This window comes from Anguilla rostrata, chromosome 16, assembly GCF_018555375.3.
Source record: "Anguilla rostrata isolate EN2019 chromosome 16, ASM1855537v3, whole genome shotgun sequence".
In the NCBI taxonomy this organism is placed as follows: domain Eukaryota; kingdom Metazoa; phylum Chordata; class Actinopteri; order Anguilliformes; family Anguillidae; genus Anguilla; species Anguilla rostrata.
In genome coordinates, this window is record NC_057948.1 from 6,965,712 (window position 1) to 6,984,581 (window position 18,870).

The 18,870-nt window shown below is 48.1% G+C and overlaps 1 protein-coding gene across 1 annotated transcript in view; it reads right to left on the reverse strand.

Annotated features, from left to right (window-relative positions):
- Nucleotides 1–801: 801 nt before the first annotated feature.
- The window catches only part of LOC135242613 (neuron navigator 2-like), a 139,392-nt gene continuing 121,323 nt past the window's right edge, over nucleotides 802–18,870 (reverse strand). The window contains exons 26-38 of the mRNA XM_064313763.1: nucleotides 16,747–16,919; nucleotides 16,054–16,207; nucleotides 15,131–15,290; nucleotides 14,834–14,931; nucleotides 13,546–13,641; nucleotides 12,938–13,106; nucleotides 11,098–11,333; nucleotides 10,180–10,334; nucleotides 9,615–9,686; nucleotides 8,365–8,561; nucleotides 6,502–6,620; nucleotides 5,694–5,897; nucleotides 802–5,137 (exon numbers count right to left, since the gene is read on the reverse strand). Coding sequence (XP_064169833.1) covers nucleotides 5,012–5,137; nucleotides 5,694–5,897; nucleotides 6,502–6,620; nucleotides 8,365–8,561; nucleotides 9,615–9,686; nucleotides 10,180–10,334; nucleotides 11,098–11,333; nucleotides 12,938–13,106; nucleotides 13,546–13,641; nucleotides 14,834–14,931; nucleotides 15,131–15,290; nucleotides 16,054–16,207; nucleotides 16,747–16,919 — 1,959 coding nt within the window. The 3' untranslated portion in view covers nucleotides 802–5,011. The remainder of the gene's footprint in view (nucleotides 5,138–5,693; nucleotides 5,898–6,501; nucleotides 6,621–8,364; nucleotides 8,562–9,614; nucleotides 9,687–10,179; nucleotides 10,335–11,097; nucleotides 11,334–12,937; nucleotides 13,107–13,545; nucleotides 13,642–14,833; nucleotides 14,932–15,130; nucleotides 15,291–16,053; nucleotides 16,208–16,746; nucleotides 16,920–18,870) is intronic.

The following is an 18,870-nucleotide window of genomic DNA, read 5'->3' on the forward strand; positions in this document are numbered from 1 at the left end:
AGTCACAGCAGAGTAGGCGCGTGTTTGTTTGACGCACAACGTACTGGAGGTGGTGAAATCTTAAACGGACTTATTCTAACGTAAACATTTCATGAATATATACCGCACGCAAATACCCTTTATTTAAAAAAAAAACGTTACGTATTTACTGCTAAAATATATAAGACAGTTGGTTATAATTCCCCATTAATTCGATAGGCTAGCCTTCAACTTAACAGAAACGACCAAACACCATTCACGTTACCTTGTTTTAAAGTTTTTCTTCTGTCAGCAATGGCGTAACTTCAACCGTTGCCTAACAAGGTTTTAAGTACTTTAATGCTTTTACAACGTGCTTTGCCTACAGACAAGACATGGTGGTTTCAGTGCTCAGGTTGAAGTAAACGAAACCGCGTCATTTTCATGACTTCCTCGCGCTGCCGCGCAGCCGAGTTCATTAGGTCACCATTCATAGTTCAATAATTTAGAGCAAGACAGGGATTACAAACGACTACAACTGTTTACTTGTTGGTTTTGGAAAGTTTGATTCTTCTCATTTTTCTCTTGGAAGAATTGAGCATCGATTGTTCGTTACTACAGGCTTGGGGAAGGCAGCTTAAGACCCAAAATGACAAAGCCACAAAGAAAAACTATTAATGAGGAGATGAACCGATAAGGTTTTGGCTCAGATCGGAGAGGTACGTTGTTAACAGAAGCCTTAAGGATATTGCTCGGCAGATAAACTAAAATAAAATAAAAAATTGTCTTTCCATGCATGCAGATCCACATCTGGATTCGATAATAATCCGTCAGTGCAATAAGTTAATAAATAAGCATTCATTTTTATTAAATCATGAATAATTTAAGACTGGTACAGCGATCAGATTTATTCTCAAGAGTCATGATCTCTGACAGACTGGTAATGACAAACTTGAAAGTTCTGTGTAGATGAGCGCAAACTGTACACAAAATACTCATTTTCTAGTTCAGTTTTAAAAATGGCTAGAAAAACTTCATCAAAATGCAGCACTGTAATCAAATATTTACATTATTTTACAAAGAAAAATGTACATAATAAAGTACACATTCATTAATGGACGGTTCCACTTTTAAACAAATAGATTCAACAGAAAATTTCCAGCAACTTTCAACATCCGAACTTCTGCTGGTAAAATGTTCACGTTCAAGTGGCCTAACAAGCAAACATATAACTTATTTGTGCTTGCATCAAAAAAAAACAGATGTACATAAAATGCTAGATAAAATACAAACCCCAAAATTATTCACATATCTCTTTACTCACTGTACAATTCTTGGCAGTACTGAAAACACTAGGAAACTATTTGGCTTCCATTTAAAATTCAAGATGAATGTTGCATAGAATTGGTAACTAAGAACACTCAAAATGAACAGTTCCAAACATCGATGGGCAATGGAAGCTTTGTGAGAAGAACAACTGAAGCCATGCGTCACACTAACGAGAGCAGGTCTGAGAACGCAATCTTGCGGGGGTTTCGAAAGGGGAGCAGAGCTCAAGTTAAGCAATTTTGGGAATTCCATTTACACTTAATGCAAATGGCCCCCGACGCTAATGCTCTGCAGAGAGCTGCAGACGTGGCAGCCTTGCCTTCAAAGCCCTCGGTGCTGCTCTGACCCTTTCAGAGCCTCTTGGAGTTGAGAGATTCCCTAAAGTGTTTCTTTGCCATAATCATTTTCCTTAAAGAAACCCAATTTCGGTGTACGACGACGGGGGGGAGGGAAACACAATGAAATGAAGTACGTGGCTTCCCCCCCCCCCCCCCCCCCGCCCCCCCCCCCCCCACCCACCACCACCCCACCCTCCCCTAACCCCATTCCCATCCCACCCAACATTTTAAGTAAACTTACTTAAAACGGAGCAGCAAATACACGTTTGTCACATTTCATGCAGCCGAAAGTACAGTTCTGTCACGATTCTTGGAAAATAAACAAAAAACACGAAAGCAGGACGATGGTATAAAGTTTCAAGGCGCACGAGGTATCAGGAAAAACCTAGGCATTACCAGCTAGGCCTTTTCTCCCACCGTCTTCTCAGATCTGTACAGTACGTTGTGTAAGCGGGCAATGCGTGAGCACAGAGCCAAACCTGTTCTCTTTCTCTCTCTCAGGGCTGGCTTTCGTCTGCAAACATACACATTTCCCGTGGTGTCCAGAGTCAGCTCTGAAACTTTGCCGACAGCCCGAACTCCCGGAAACAAGCCGTTTTAACGAACTAGCCGCAAAGAAACTACGCGGATTTTTCCCCGAAAAACCCGAAAGGACTTTGCGTAGCGCGTTAGCGCACGGCGTACCCGCCGCTAGCGCTCGATACGCAGAGGAACGTCACGGCGCCCCGAATCCGGGGGGGGGGTGACGCGACAGCCCTGTGCCCCGCCCGTGACACGGAACAGAGGAGGGCGGCAGTGAGGCTCGTCGGCGCGGTCGTTACAAAAAAGAAGTAAGGCATCGTTTTCAAGTTCAGCACCAAAAACGTGTTCGCCACAGCCTGTGTGACGCTGACGGAGAAGCACGCAGACGAATTCTGCTGCTGCTGCTGCTGCTGCTGCTGCTGTGTGTGTGTGTGTGTGTGTGTGTGTGTCTGTGCTACAGTGGCGGAGATGTGCTACGTCAGTAGGAGACAGAACCGTACCTGAAGTAATGGGAGAAGCGTGAACACTTGTGTTCTTGCTACACAAACAAATCAGCCATAAAAAAATGTAAAAAAAGTTTTTGGCCTACATAGTGCGAAACCCTCACAGTTTCATGAAAACTGTCACACAGGACAATTTACAATTTCCTATATACCAGCCCTGGCATGGAGGGGCCAAGTGACAGAATAATCGCATTTAGTTTCACTACCCTGCCCCGACCAGGGGTGGGGGGTGGGGTGCTTCATCCAACAGAACTCCATAGAGAAGGTTGCCATGTTGTAGATGTGGAAATTTATCGACCATATTAAAGGTGGGCAGACTAAAGTATGGATAAAAGATTTTAGGATGAAGTTTCACTTTAAGACTGTTAACAGTAGTGGCAGCAACTATGACTTAACAGGATCTCTATGACATTCATATACTATCAGCATGGCCGTTACTGCATTCCTAGTCTGTTAGCGTAGCTGTAGGCTAGGCTATTTAGGCTGGATAGCATGTAGCACTGATGTAAGGCGGCAAAAAGCAGTGGGAGAAGCTGCTACCGATTAGCCAAGCGAGAAGCAGCACTTCAGTGATGTTGTGCTATCTGAGTGATGTTGTGCTCGCTGAGTGATGTCATGCAATCTGAGTGGTGTTGTGCTACCTGAGTGATGTTTGCTGCCTGACTGTGGAATGTCACCCAAGAGGACTGGATTCCACATTATTCTAATGCATAATCATTTGTGATGATGTGCTATCTGAGTGATGTCGTGCTAAGTGATGTTGAGTGATCCGAGTGATGTTATCTGATTGATGTTGTGCTATCTGAGGGATGTTGTGCTGTATGAGTGATGTTGAGTGATGTTGTGCTATCTGAATGATGTTCTGTCTGAGTGATGTTTGCTGCCTGAGTGATGTTGTGCTATCTGAGTAACGTTGTGCTATCTGAGTGATGTTTGCTGCCTGACTGTGAAATGTCACCCAAGAGGACTGGATTCCACATTATTCTAATGCATAATCATTTGTGATGATGTGCTATCTGAATGATGTTGTGCTGAGTGATTTTGAACAATGTTGTGCTGTCTGAGTGATGTTATGCTATCTGAGTGATGTTGTGCTTAGTGATTTTGAACAATGTTGTGCTGCCTGAGTGATGTTGTGCTGTCTGAGTGATGTCTTGCTATCTGAGTGATGTTTGCTGCCTGAGTGATGTCATGCTATCTGAGTGATGTTGTGCTGTCTGAGTGATGTCTTGCTATCTGAGTGATGTTTGCTGCCTGAGTGATGTCATGCTATCTGAGTGATGTTGTGCTCTCTGACTGTGAAATGTCACCCGGGAGGATTGGATTCCACATCATTTGAATGCATAATCATTTGCAATGTCTAGAGAGGTACATTAAGAAACTGCCACATGCGTTGCGAAAGCACCCACTGCTGTGCGGTGCTGTCGGGGGCAGAAAACGTGAGCATTTTAACACCGCGTCTGGAACAGATGCGGCTGTTAGCGGTGGCTGCGTTTCCTACAATTTCACAGCATTTTACATTCTCAGCTGTGAACGTCTGTGAACACACCTGGCCTGGCTTGTTGGTGGACAAGTCCCTACCACCCCCCCGACACACACACACACACACACACACACACACTCACACGCGCACACACACACAAATACACACGCACTCCCCCAAAACCGCCCAGTAAACCCCAAGTAAACTCCGCCATGGGAAAAGAAGGCAAAATGTCCCGCTCAGTTATTTGAGATCACAAATTCCTCCTCAGACACAGAGGAGCAGGGCACCGTAGAGCGTCTTCATGCACTAGACACCTCTTAAAGCTTCAACGCGACCTCGGCCAGTGACCCGCAGGCCTCTCAGGGAACCCACGTCCGTGTGTAGCGGTCTGCTCCCGGGGGACAGAGCCGGCCTGTCCCGGAGCAGTGCGGGTCAGACGTGCGGGGGGGTGGGGGAGGGTCGAGCCTGTGCCAGGGCGGGCGTTCGGTCACAGTAGCGCGGGCAAGCGGTTCTTCCAGCGAGCCGGACGGGCGAGGCGTGGCACAGTGTGCGGTTCCGCAGTTTTCTGAAGTGCTGTGGGCTCTCCCGTATGCTGAGGCCGGGCGCCACGGCGACAGCTGTTCACAGACACCATGTAAGAATAGAGTAGTGCAGTCTGTTTGCTTTTCGTTTCAAAAAAAAAAACAAAACAGGAAGTTTAAAACAAAAAAGGAAAAAAATTATCCTCTGGGCTACCCGCACCCACGAGGGATTGGCTTTGTTGGGCTGTCAATCGGACAGAGCCCAGCCTTTTTAGCGCTTGTTCTTGATTTTAGAGCAAAAAGGGGGTGGGGGGGGGTGGGTGGAGAAGGAGGGGTAAAAACGAGAGGGTGGGATCACAGCGTGGACTCCAGCGAGGAGTCCAGGATGTCGTCCTGGTGACTGTTGCTGTTGGAGTCGCTGTCGTAGCTCTGTGGGCTGGAGCAGTTGGCCGCTTCCTGGAGCCTCATGAGCATGTTCATCTGCAAGGGGGGTGGGGGGGTGGGGGCAGAAAGGTCAAAGGTCAAATCACTTTCATACAGCGTGGATTCTGATCCAGGTGTGTGACTTCTGTAAAATGTACACTAGCTTTTCAAGATCAGCAAAATCTCGCAAATAAAACAATACAACCTCTTTAACCGTTTAAGGTGTAAGACCACAAATATCTGATTAGAATGTTCTTAGCTGAGCATTCTAATGCTGATGTCACAATCACTTACTGGTTCCAGGAAGCTGACTCAGAATGTTGAAACAACATTCCAAAAACCCTGCTCTTCAAAAGGGTTAAAAGTACCTCTGTCAAACTATTGCAGAACTTTCAAATCCTTGATTAGATTTTTTCTAAATCTGAGAATTTCCCGCAAGAGTGGGTGACACTGACCAGCTGCACCAAGGCTGCCATTTTAGAGCTTCTGTGAATTTCTTTAGTGCCTGTATTGGGCGAGGCCCTGGGGTGGGGCTGTGGGCAGTGGTGGGGGTGGGGGTGAGGCCCGAGGGCGGGGGCAGGGACGGGGGCGGGGGCGAAGGAGGCGTACTGACCAGCGGGTCCCCCTCGGCCTCTCCCTGGGGGGCCTGCTTGCTGAGGGAACCCTCGCGGGGGGCGGAGTAGCCGTCGAAGCCCACGTCCTCGGGCCGCAGGTGCAGCAGCGGGGGCCACTCGTGCTGCTGGGGGCTGGCCGCCCACGGGTACGTGTCCATCACCCACCGGGCCGGGTCCTCCCAGGGTGCCCTTCTGCCGTACAGCTGAGGGAGGGAGGGAGGGAAGGGGGGAGCCGGGTTAGCGTCACATGCTACTGCATGTATTTTACAGCACTGTGAACCAGCTGCGTTTACATTTCAGTCTCCAACATAAAAAAAAAATCAAAAGCAAATTAAGAGTGTGTATCAGAGATATTCAAATCCGGCCCTGGAGGCCAGTGGTGCTGGCTGGTTTTCGTTCTTCCCCTCCAATCAGGACTGATTTAAGCCTAGGACACCAGGTGAGTTAAACCTCTGGCCAATCACTGGCATTAATCCATCACTTAATTATCGGGTAGAGAAGAAAACCAGCAGTGAGGTTCCACACGGTGCGCAGCACAAGATCAGCAGCTCAAAACAGCACCGCTCAGTCACGAAAAAGCTCAATAAGATAACCAATCAAATCTCAGATTAGCGGCTCAGCCCCGCCCACCAGGACTCACACCGCAAGCCGAGCCTGCTGATAAAACACGCTTCTCGCTCTAGCGCACGGCTAACCTTACGTTTTATTTCGAACCCAATCCTGACGAGCACCATTGAAACGGTAATAATGACAGCAGCGCTAATGACCTCATCTGAACACCGTCCAATCAGAGCAGAGACCACCTACCTGCAGGCCCTCTCGGACCGCCTCCAGCATGTAGGGAATGATGGAGTAGTTCCACAGGTCCGTGAACCACACCCGCGAGCCGTCCACGTCCATAGGGCAGGACAGGAAGAGGCGTGGCCCTGATGGGGGAAGGGGGGGGGGGGGTGGCAGGTGGTTATAGAGTGCAGGGCCAAACATGGAAGAGCACGCACGTACATACAAGGCTTCTGCCGTTCAGTCACAGCACCTCCTGATGTGGTCCATCCTAACCTAACCTAACACCAGACCAGGGCTGCTCAACCCTGTTCCTGGAGGTCTACCGTCCTGTAGGTTTTCACTCCAACCCTAACTTGGCACACCTGATTCAGCAGCCGCAGATCTCGTTCGGCTGCTAATTAGTAGAATCAGGTGTGCCAGATTAGGGTTGAAATGAAAACCAGCAGGACGCAGATCCCGGAGTGGGACCCTGCTAGCTGTGAGCAACGGCCGTTGGTGACATGAACCACAGACTGCGACTCGAAAGCTGGCAGGCCTGCACTAGACATGCCGCTTGCCCACATTGCACTTGATAGCATAGATAGCATGCTTGAACTCAAACCTGTTACTACAATGGCCTCCTTTTGCTTACGCTGTATTAAGTCAGATATCCGCACTGCCTTTTGCTTTACACTGCACGTGTAAGCATGTTCTGTGGTCTGGTCCATACTGTCAGTGCACTCGATTGTTACATTACATTACATTTATTTGGCAGACTGCCTTTTCCGCGACGTTCACAATCTTATTTTCATGTATTAACAAGCTAACCAGGTTATAAGCTGCTCACGCCATCTAGCCAAGACACTCAGTTTAGGTACACCAATGAACGGACGGACTGGGTAACCTTCGACCCCTGCCAGCGTGGAATGTTCGCTCCTGACGCTTCACACCTTTCTTTTTAATTATTTTTTTTTTTTAAGTCGCTCTGGACGAGCACGTCCGCCGAACGCTGAAACCGTGACCGCGCGTCAGCTTGGAGAGGAAAAGCCCAAATGAAACGGAGGAACGGCGTGTCCCGCGCGAGCGCTTCTGCGTTCCCCGCCCGTGACGGGAGCGCGAGGACGCAGCTGCTCGGTCCGTAATCCCCCCCCCCCCCCGCCAACGTTACCGTGACGGCAGAGCCCGTTATTTACTGAGGGTCACATGACTTTTGGACGCTTTGATTCGCTTTTGATAAAAAATTTTTTTTTTAAAGTCAAAAGCTCGTCTTCATCTGTTATACAATAACCAAGTACCGTTTCACAAAAAAAACAAAAACACATCTCAAGCTGAAATGAATCCCTGAATTTGATGATAAATGGGCCTAATTCAAGTTTATTGCTAAACTGCCATAGCCGTTGTTTTTTTTTTTTCAGGGAAGGTGATGTCAGATGAGACGTGACCCTAAATACACCTTACGTTATGGGCATTTAGCAGACGCTCTCATACAGAGCGACTTACACTACTCTTACATAACATCCATTTATACAGCTAGATGTTACAATACATTACATTACAGGCATTTAGCAGACGCTATTAGCCAGAGCGACTTACACAACTTTTACATAGCATTTACATTGTATCCATTCATACAACTGGATATATGCTGAAGCAATGCAGGTTAAGCACCTTGCTCAAGGGTAGTGTCTTACCCGAAAATCGAGCCTGTGACCTTTGGGTTAGGAGACCAGTTCCTTACCCATTATACTACACCCGCCCCTGCGTGCTACACCTCCGTTGTTTTTTTCACCAGCGATGAGGCTGGGTGAGACTGCCATAAATCTGCTATGCGTTTCTGGGGGATGATTACGTCGGACAAAGGCGAACCCGCTGAAGCCGCCGAGCGGCGCGCCGCGTTGTTTTTCTCACCGATGGTGACGTCGGAGGAGCTGTGCGCCTCCAGGAAGCGGTTGAGGTGGTGCCAGACGCGCGGGATCCACTCGATGACCTTGGCCAGCTCGGCGTTCCGCGCCCGTCCGCCGATCTCCGCCTCCATCAGCTTCCGCCGCAGGAAGCGGCCCAGGAAGCCCCTCACCGGCTCCGTGTGATTGGCGCACAGCACCCACCTGACCCGCGGGAGCAACGGGTGACGACACGTCAGTCCGCGCGCATTCAAATTCTAATGTGCTTTATTGACGTGACCAAACATCACTGCAGTACTGCCAGAGCAATCACGTCCATTACATTAGAACCAGCAGTAACAACATCAACTACATAAACGAAGGTGAATTCCGTATAGAGATTAGGAAGATTTTTTTCATGCAGAGAGTGGTCAATGTGTGGAATAGCCTGCCAGGTCACGTAGCAGAGGCAGAAACTCTGGGGGTTTTCAAGACTGGGCTTGATACGGTGTTAGATACTACCTAGTCTGTAGGAAATCAGAACACTAATTTAGTCAGGAAAATGGAAAGCATTGTTAGGCTGAATGGCCTGTTCTCGTCATTATGTTATGTTATATACTTTTAACTGATCTTCAGTACTTCAGCCAAGACATTAATAATAATAATAATAACAACGTTTTCTTTTGCGATTTGTTTACTCACTGCTCATTCTCTCCTTATCCATAGCCTGCATGTGCTAACTTCAAACAATGCTCATTTATGCATGTGTGACTACTGCCCTCTAGTGGTCAGCTGGGCATAGTGCAGGTTGTTGAATCCCACACAGGGCATATTTATCGTGCTACTTTCATAAGAACATTTAACATTACTCCAGGCACAAAATCATTATTTTTTTAAACGTTTCAGACAAGAATTTCACCAAGAATAAGCACAGACTGAACGTAGCCATTGAGTTTTGTGCAATGAATTTGCAGTATTTTCCATGTTTATGATGCATATTGCTCAAACTAGGGATAAGATGGAAAAGCTAGGAGAGTCCACATTTAATTCAATTGAACTGTTCGCAATTCTTGTCCTACAGGTATGAACATCCACATTCTGAGCAAGGGAACCCCAAATGTTGATTTTCGGAAACATAACCAGAGTAGGGGCTCCACAATTCTGGATTTATCCTATTCCTAATCCATCAAAACTGAAAATAGGTGGACGAGTAATCACTTGCGGCGGTTGACACTGCTATACTGATACCCCTCGGTGTAAGAGAGAAAGGTCACACACCTGAAGTTGTGGTGGAGCTGCAGGTTTGGCGATGACGATGTGGCCTGATTCATGGTGCCGATGATGATGGGGCTGTGGGCACAGAGGACCACGTGAGCTCGACTCGGGCGCACCTGGCTGCAGGACGCGAGAGGGGCGGGGCTACATGTCCATGGGACGGGGTCTGACATCAAGCTCCGCCCTCCTGCAACCTGTACATTCTACCTGCATTGTCTCCATGTTGTATCTGCGTTGTGGCTACGTTGTGACTACTTTCTATCTGCGTTGTGACAATGTTGTGGCTACGTTGTGACTACTTTGTATCTGCGTTGTGACAATGTTGTATCTGCGTTGTGACTACGTTGTGGCTACTTTGTGACAACATTGTATCTGCGTTGTGACTACTTTGTATCTGCTTTGTGACAATGTTGTATCTGCATTGTGACTACGTTGCACCTGCGTTGTGACTACGTTGTATCTGCATTGTGACTACGCAGCATCTGCGTTGTGGCTACGTTGTATCTGCGTTGTGACTACGTTGTATCTGCGTTGTAACCACATTGCGCCTAGGCCCATGAGCACTCACCAGCGGTGGTACTTGCAGTTGAGCAGGCCGTTGAAGATCTCCCCCAGGGAGCCCACGTGGTGCAGGTTGTCCAGGATGACCACCAGGGGCATGTCCATCGCCTGGCTCTCGCTGCTGCACTGGTCAGCCAGGTTAGACAGGTACTGCCTCAACTCCTGGTAAACACAACAGCAGCTAAGAGTTATCAGGTCACCTCACCCTCTCATTCATTATGAGGGTTAGTGTGAGGTCACCTCACCCTCTCATACATTATGAGGGTTAGAGTGAGGTCACCTTACTCATTTAATATGAGGGTTAGTATGAGGTCACCTCACCCTCTCATTATGAGTGTTAGCATGAGGTCACCTCACTCTCTCATTATGAGGGTTAGTGTGCGGTCACCTCACCCTCTCATTATGAGGGTTAGTGTGAGCTCACCTCACCCTCTCATTCATTATGAGGGTTAGTGTGCGGTCACCTCACCCTCTCATTCATTGTGAGGGTTAGTGTGAGGTCACCTCACCCTCTCATTCATTGTGAGGGTTAGTGTGAGGTCACCTCACCCTCACATTCATTTTGAGGGTTAGTGTGAACAAAAGGCTTTGCACAGGTTCGCTTGGTTCACTGGTTCGTTTTCGGTTATAAAAAGGTGACGGTATAGTATAATGCTTAGGGAACAGGGCTTGTAACTCCAGGATTGCAGGTTTGATTCCCGAGCAGGACAAAGCCGTGGCATTTTTGAGCAAGGCACTTATCCTAAGCTGTAAAAGTAGAACATACAGCTTTAAAAACGGACAGTATTTTATTTTTAAAAAATAAATAATGTACTGCGATTACACAAGCCTCTCTGAATTCAAACACCCTCTAAACGCCTGAATGCGCGGCGAACGAAAAGCCGTGTTAGCGCGCGCGCGCGTTTCCGGGAGGCGACGGGCGGACCTTGCTGGACTTGTGGTCCACGTTGAAGGTGGCGATGGCGCCGTCGGCCAGCGGGCGGCCCTCCCGCCGCACGGCGTGCTCGGCCAGCCGGGCGGCCAGGTAGGACTTGCCGGTGCCGCTGGGGCCCGACAGGATGAGGCGGCGGTGCTCCAGGAGCAGGGAGACGTAGCGCTGCAGCACGGGCTTGGGGATCAGCGTCTCGAACACCAGGCTGTCCTGGCTGTGCTCTGACACGCCTGCGGGGGGCAACAGAGAGCACGTTCACACACACAGAGAGCCAGTGACATCACTGCACTAGCAAAGCCTGGATCTACAACTCAGAGAAAGCCAGTGCATCTCAATCAAAATAACAATGATGATGATAATAATAATAATAATATTATTATTATTATTTTTTTATTATTATTATTATTATTATTAATAGTGCATTTTCGTGATAGTGCTCTCACAGATAAAAGCATTTTAAAACGTTCATTACAAAACAAAAAGAAATGAGCAAAACAAACACCAATTTTTCAAAGAAAATTGAATAGCAATTTTACTCAAGACAATGCACTTTAAGGGACTGAGAACTTCAGAGTACCTTACAAATTGTGAGTTCTAATGGACAAAACAAAACGGAAGGATAAAAAAAACACAGAGACTAAGCAGATCAAATCTCCCACTCTGACAGCAGTACTAGCAGTGAGACAGCCTGAATTTAACCTGTGCAAAAACACATCCTGGTGTGACACATTACAATAGATTAAAATCGAATTGGCTCGTAGGCATAGGAAACTGTATGAATTTAGCTTGCTCATAATTCTAAGAGAATAACGCTTTGACCTGCTTTCTGTTTGCTGTTAGCCTTTCTCTTATCACCATATTGAAAAAGGAAGTGACACAATGTAGGTGAAAACCAGTTTCCTGCCAGTCAGTGTTGCTAGGTCAGCGGAATATGTACAGGCTGACAGTCTCTTAAAACCCACCACCAATCAGAAACAAGTGATGGGGGTACAGTAGTTCCATTCACATTAGCATAAACCCCAAAATAAACAACACTGTTGGCTATGGCTACTGAAAATTCCCTAGGCATGCTTATACAGCTCTTACCACTAGAGGGAAGTAGATACCTTTTCATTCTAAACAGATTTTAAAGTGATAGCCCTGAATGCCCTGCAGAACCCATAGTAAAAGCGGGAATGTCGAAAACATTTGTAAATATCTACAATATCTTTCATTGCATTTCAATAACACTGAGAAAAAGCAGGAACTGAAATTATGACTTCAAAAGATGGTATTATATTAATTCTGAGCGTTAGGGTGGTGCTGGTACTGGGTGTAGTATTTACTCTAACACTGAGCGTTAGGGTGGTGCTGGTATTGGGTGTTGTACTACCTTTCAGAGAGATGGAGATGGTGTCGTATTAACTAACACTGAGTGTTAGGGTGGTGCTGGTACTGGGTGTAGTATTTACTCTAACACTGAGTGTTAGGGTGGTGCTGGTATTGGGTGTAGTATTTACTCTAACACTGAGCGTTAGGGTGGTGCTGGTACTGGGTGTAGTATTTACTCTAACACTGAGCGTTAGGGTGGTGCTGGTACTGGGTGTAGTATTTACTCTAACACTGAGCGTTAGGGTGGTGCTGGTACTGGGTGTAGTATTTACTCTAACACTGAGCGTTAGGGTGGTGCTGGTACTGGGTGTAGTATTTACTCTAACACTGAGCGTTAGGGTGGTGCTGGTACTGGGTGTAGTATTTACTCTAACACTGAGCGTTAGGGTGGTGCTGGTACTGGGTGTAGTATTTACTCTAACACTGAGCGTTAGGGCGGTGCTGGTATTGGGTGTAGTATTACCTTTCAGAGAGACGGAGATGGTGTCGTTCTCCCCCACCAGGTAGCCGCAGGGCAGCAGCTCGGGCGTCTGGGCGCCGGCCGAGCGGCGGACGTCCCCGATGCTGTACCCCACCACGCTGTCCGAGCTCAGGCCCAGCTGGGCGGCCGGGTCCACCTGGATGACGTACTCCTGCACGGGGCGAAACGAGGGGGCGTAGCCCAGGTTTAAACAGCTTAACCCGTCGAGAGGCACAGCCCTGTGAGATCGCGCCGTGTGTCTTTGTGTTTAGCAAAAACCGCTACATGAAACATTGCATTCTTAAGCTGACCACTACAATAAATCACAGCTGGGGCAAAATTACAAAAAGCTGTAACTCTTTAGATGGCACCATGTTAAAGCGCTCAAAAATGTCCAATGTTCAAACGTTCGAATGAAACGTAACTGCCTTTTGTTCTGAACGTTGGTGAAAATGGATGTTTGTTCAAAGGTTTTCTGTAATTTTCTGTCTTACTGGTGTCGAAAGGGTCAAAAATATTTGAGATAAACACTTGAGCCACGTCAGCAGGATGTCGTGCTGGATCGTCAGTACATCTTGCAGAGAAAGAGTTTTCCTGTGTTTTTATTTTACCTTGAAGAGGCGCCTGACCACGCCGTCCAGGACGTCCCACTTGGTCTTGCCGCTGACGCCGATGCAGCCAATCAGGAAGTGACGAGGCCTACACTCCTGCAGGCAAACAGATAGTTGGTTTAGATTGCCGTGGGAGACGCTAAGCTGTAATAATTGCAGCTGCGTGTGGTTTTGCTCTAAAAACGGTAGCTAAGTGTGGTTTTGCAGTAATACATCCAGCTGTGAGTAGTTTAGCTGGAATAATGGCGACTGTGTGTGGTTTCCCCTTAATAATGGCGGCTATGAGTAGTTTCGCCGTAATAATGGCGTCAATGTGTGGAGTTTTGAGGTCATAATGGCAGCTGTGTGGAGTTTAGCTGTAATAATGGTGGCTGTGTGGAGTTTAGCTGTAATAATGGCGGCTGTGTGGGGTTTAGCTGTAATAATGGCGGCTGTGTGGAGTTTAGCTGTAATAATGACGGCTGTGTGGAGTTTAGCTGTAATAATGACGGCTGTGTGGAGTTTAGCTGTAATAATGACGGCTGTGTGGAGTTTAGCTGTAATAATGACGGCTGTGTGGAGTTTAGCTGTAATAATGACGGCTGTGTGGAGTTTAGCTGTAATAATGACGGCTGTGTGGAGTTTAGCTGTAATAATGACGGCTGTGTGGAGTTTAGCTGTAATAATGACGGCTGTGTGGAGTTTAGCTGTAATAATGGCGGCTGTGTGGAGTTTAGCTGTAATAATGACGGCTGTGTGGAGTTTAGCTGTAATAATGACGGCTGTGTGGAGTTTAGCTGTAATAATGGCAGCTGTGTGGAGTTCTACTGTAATAATGGTGTCTGTGTGGAGTTCTGCTGTAATAATGGCGGCTGTGTGGAGTTTAGCTGTAATAATGACGGCTGTGTGGAGTTTAGCTGTAATAATGACGGCTGTGTGGAGTTTAGCTGTAATAATGACGGCTGTGTGGAGTTTAGCTGTAATAATGACGGCTGTGTGGAGTTTAGCTGTAATAATGACGGCTGTGTGGAGTTTAGCTGTAATAATGACGGCTGTGTGGAGTTTAGCTGTAATAATGACGGCTGTGTGGAGTTTAGCTGTAATAATGGCGGCTGTGTGGAGTTTAGCTGTAATAATGACGGCTGTGTGGAGTTTAGCTGTAATAATGGTGGCTGTGTGGAGTTTAGCTGTAATAATGGCGGCTGTGTGGAGTTCTGCTGTAATAACGGTGACTATGTGTGGAGTTTTGCTGTAATAATGGCGGCTGTGTGGAGTTTAGCTGTAATAGTGGTGGCTGTGTGAAACTTGCCTCTCTGCGCTTGAGGTCCTCCTCCAGGGTGACCACAATCTTGACGTGCCGGCCGTCTTTGTGTATGGTGCCCTCTCCACTACTGTCCAGCAGCACATCTGTGGGACAGAGACACACACAGGGTTAATCACACACACACACACACACACACACACACACCACGTCACACGCACGCACACACACACACACACCACGTCACACGCACGCACACACACACACACCACGTCGCACGCATGCACACACACACACACGCACACACACACACACACACACACACACACACACACACGCACTCACCCAGGCTGGTGGACTCGGTCAGGTTAAGGCCGTGCTGGGACAGGGTGATGCCTGGGTTTGGGGAGGGGGACAGGGACACCTGGGAGGGGGGCCTGCTGCGGCTGCCCTGGGTCTCAGACTTCAGGCGGTCGTTCTCCGCTTTCAGCTTCTCGATCTCAGCCTGACGAAACGAACCCAGAGCGCTTAGGCACAATCCCACACAGACACTATCAGTCAAAAGCCAGAGCGCTTCACCACACAGCCCCTGAGACACAATCTCACACAGACACTATCAGTCAAAGCCAGAGCACTTCACCACACAGCTCGAGACACAATCTCACACAGACATTATCAGTCAAACCCAGAGCGCTTCCCCACACAGCCCCTGAGACACAATCTCACACAGACACTACCAGTCAAAGCCAGAGCGCTTCCCCACACAGCCCCTGAGACACAATCTCAGACAGACACTATCAGTCAAAGCCAGAGCGCTTCCCCCACACAGCCCCTGAGACACAATCATAGAACACAGCTGTCAATCACTGCACACGCGCCTCAGCGATTGGTTAGTCTTGTTCAAGAGGCGCAGCTATGTTCTAAAAATCGCTCTGAGAGCGATCCAAACAGTCATCGCTCACACACCCTTTAGTTAGCAGTGCACTGTAGACACTTTCACTTGAACTGAGAAAAAAGTTCTAACTGATACAAGCGTCCTGGGTAACAAAAACATATTGCAGTGAAAATCTTTTCAAGACTATTATTTATTTTATTTGTTTATCTACCCTTGCAGCGTAGGTTTCAGCACGGTAAAATACGCAGTTCTTCTGATTAAACCAGAGACTCATGTCCCCTGCAGGGGACAAAAAGTAATTGCCGGGACTCAGGAGGGTATCTGTAGTTGTACGTCCCTTGACCTGGGCCCGTTGCATTGTGGGAGCTCCCACCTGCATGCGGTTCATGGCCTCGCGCAGCTGGTCCAGCTGGTGGGCGGAGCTCAGGGCCTCCAGCCGGATGTCCGTCAGCTTCATCTCCTTCTCCCGCAGCTCGCTGCGCAGCTGCATGACGGTCTCCGCCTCGCTGTCCGCGCACTCCGAGAGCCTGCCACACACACACACACACACACACACACACACACGCACAGGCAAATTCTGTTAACACCCTGATACAGAGCTGGGGTCAGGGGTCGTCAGCCAGCAGTACGGTCAGCGTCCACAAAACTGAACACAGTGCTCGATGAAAACACACATCGGCCATTGGTTCAGCCGTGATAAATGGGTGGGTCAGGATCCTTAGATGGCCAGTGCTTTAGACAGGGACTGTGTACACGGACTCACTGATGAGACAATCTCCAAGAGCAAAGGAAAATGTTAAAGGTGTTGTTTGTCAATATAAGTGACAAAATGGACTTGATTGGTTCAAATGTCTCCCACAGGGCACGGGCAACCAATACGGTTCGGAAGCCGCGGAATATTCCGGAGACAGGCACGTCATTCCCGCGGGTCACGTGATTGAAGGCGCTTCATCCATTCAGAGTTCATCTGACCGGATGAATGTGAATGGAAGACACTCCCCTTCGATGAACAAAAAAAAAAAAAAAAAAAGGCACAGCCAATGAGGATGAGGAGCTGGGAACTTACAGGGAGTTGGATTGGGAGTTCCTCAGCATGGGCGTGGAGGAGGTAGAGCCGTTGTGGGGGAGCCTGGGGGAGGAGGGGAGGGAGGAGTCAGTCATCTCCTCGATGTCCGAGTGCGACGACGCCGACTTGGGAGACTTCTTCTTGCCGAACGCCTGCTTGAAGGAACTCCTCAACTGCGACAAAGAGCGGAGAGAGAGAGAAAGAGACATGAACTCTTCTGGAACACGGACATGAGACAGACCGCATGGATTCAAAGGAAAACGCAGAGGACAGGAGGGGAGAAAAAGAACAACGGAAGACAAGTGACTCGATCCTGTCGGAGCGTAACCCTGTGGTATCTAAGCCAGCTACTCTACAGCTATAGCGCATGAGCAACATTCCACAAGAGCCCCCCCTGGTGGTCTGTGGGCGAAGTTGCAATTTCATGAAAGTTCCAAGAGTAACGTGCAGCTAGCCAGTTAGCTGCTGCGTTTAAATTTTAAGGAAAGCGAACAGGTACCATCGGTTCCACTGAAGACTGAAAGCAAGTTTGGGCCTAAAAGGCCATCATTTTTTAATACGCTCACTGCATTGTCTAAAAATGTAAATGTTTAAAATGGCATAACAATATTTCAGAGACCAAACTTGACCCTGATTCTACATTACCCACCAAACTTTACCACAGTGCATTCTGGGCAGGAAAGAACAACGAGAGGAGATATTTCACTCGCTCGGGCTCAAACCTTCCCCCTGACGGCTAACGCAGGCGCCGCAGTGCTTTTTCCCTTTTCGAGACGGATAGAGTCACTTGGGGAAGGAGAGGAGGGAAGGAAAAATCGAAGGAAAAGGGCGGTTAGTAGCCTGAAGCGCGCGGGTTAGCGGCTAGCCAGGGTTAGCGGTTTGCGGAAAGGCTCTGGGGTCTTACCTCGCAGACCTGCCCAATGAGGCGAAGGCACGAGAGAGAACGGGAAGACACAAAAAACAGACACAGATTGTGAGTGTGAGGGCGGAGGGGAGGAGAGGAGAGACACACGCGCCGCTGGCCAAACTTAATCACCGTGGCAACTCACAGCAAACGGCCGAGCTGGTGTGGATTTACAGCGGCGGTAAGGGTTCTGTGCGATTAATGACCCCTTGTGCGTCACTGATTTAATTACGTGAGTAAATGAAGTGAGCTGAGGCTGGGATTCTGTTTCTGCTTTATTGGTTTAAGTTTCATCTGTTTTATTGGGAGGGGAGGGGTGGTTATGCAGTCCTAGCTAACCTGCTGCACAGCACAGCTAAAACACTTTTTAGCTGATCATAAAAACCAGAGAGGAACTAAACAGAATGCGACCGAATGAGAACCATCTGTCAGTTCATGGATGTTACGTGACCGGCGTCTGCTACATCCTTACGTCCATCAGGATCAGGGTCCCTTCAACTGATCCAGAAACACTGATGCTCCATACTGGAGAGTAAAACTGGGACTCCATACAGGAGAGTAAAACTTGGACTCCATACAGGAGAGTAAATCTGGGACTCCATACAGGAGAGTAAAACTGGGACTCCATACTGGAGAGTAAAACTTGGACTCCATACTGGAGAGTAAAACTTGGACTCCATACTGGAGAGTAAAACTGGGACTCCATACTGGAGAGTAAAACTTGGACTCCATACAGGAGAGTAAAACTGGGACTCCATACAGGAGAGTAAATCTGGGACTCCATACTGGAGAGTAAAACTGGGACTCCATACTGGAGAGTAAAACTGGGACTCCATACTGGAGAGTAAAACTGGGACTCCATACTGGAGAGTAAATCTGGGACTCCATACTGGAGAGTAAAACTGGGTCTGTCCGATTATGACTGGAGATTAATACTGGGATCCAATATGGAGTAGTAACTCTGGACTCATACTGGTAGAGTTAAACTGGGACTCCATAACCTGGAAGAGCTAAAACTAGGATCACAACAGGAGATAAACTCTGGAGAACTCTCATACTGGATGAGTAAACTGGGACTCCATACAGGACAGTAGAACTGGGACCTCAACTGGAGAGTAAAACTGGACTCCATACATGGAGAGTAAACTGGGACTCCATACTGGAGAATAAAACTGGGACTCCATACAGGAGAGTAAAACTGGGACTCCATACTGGAGAGT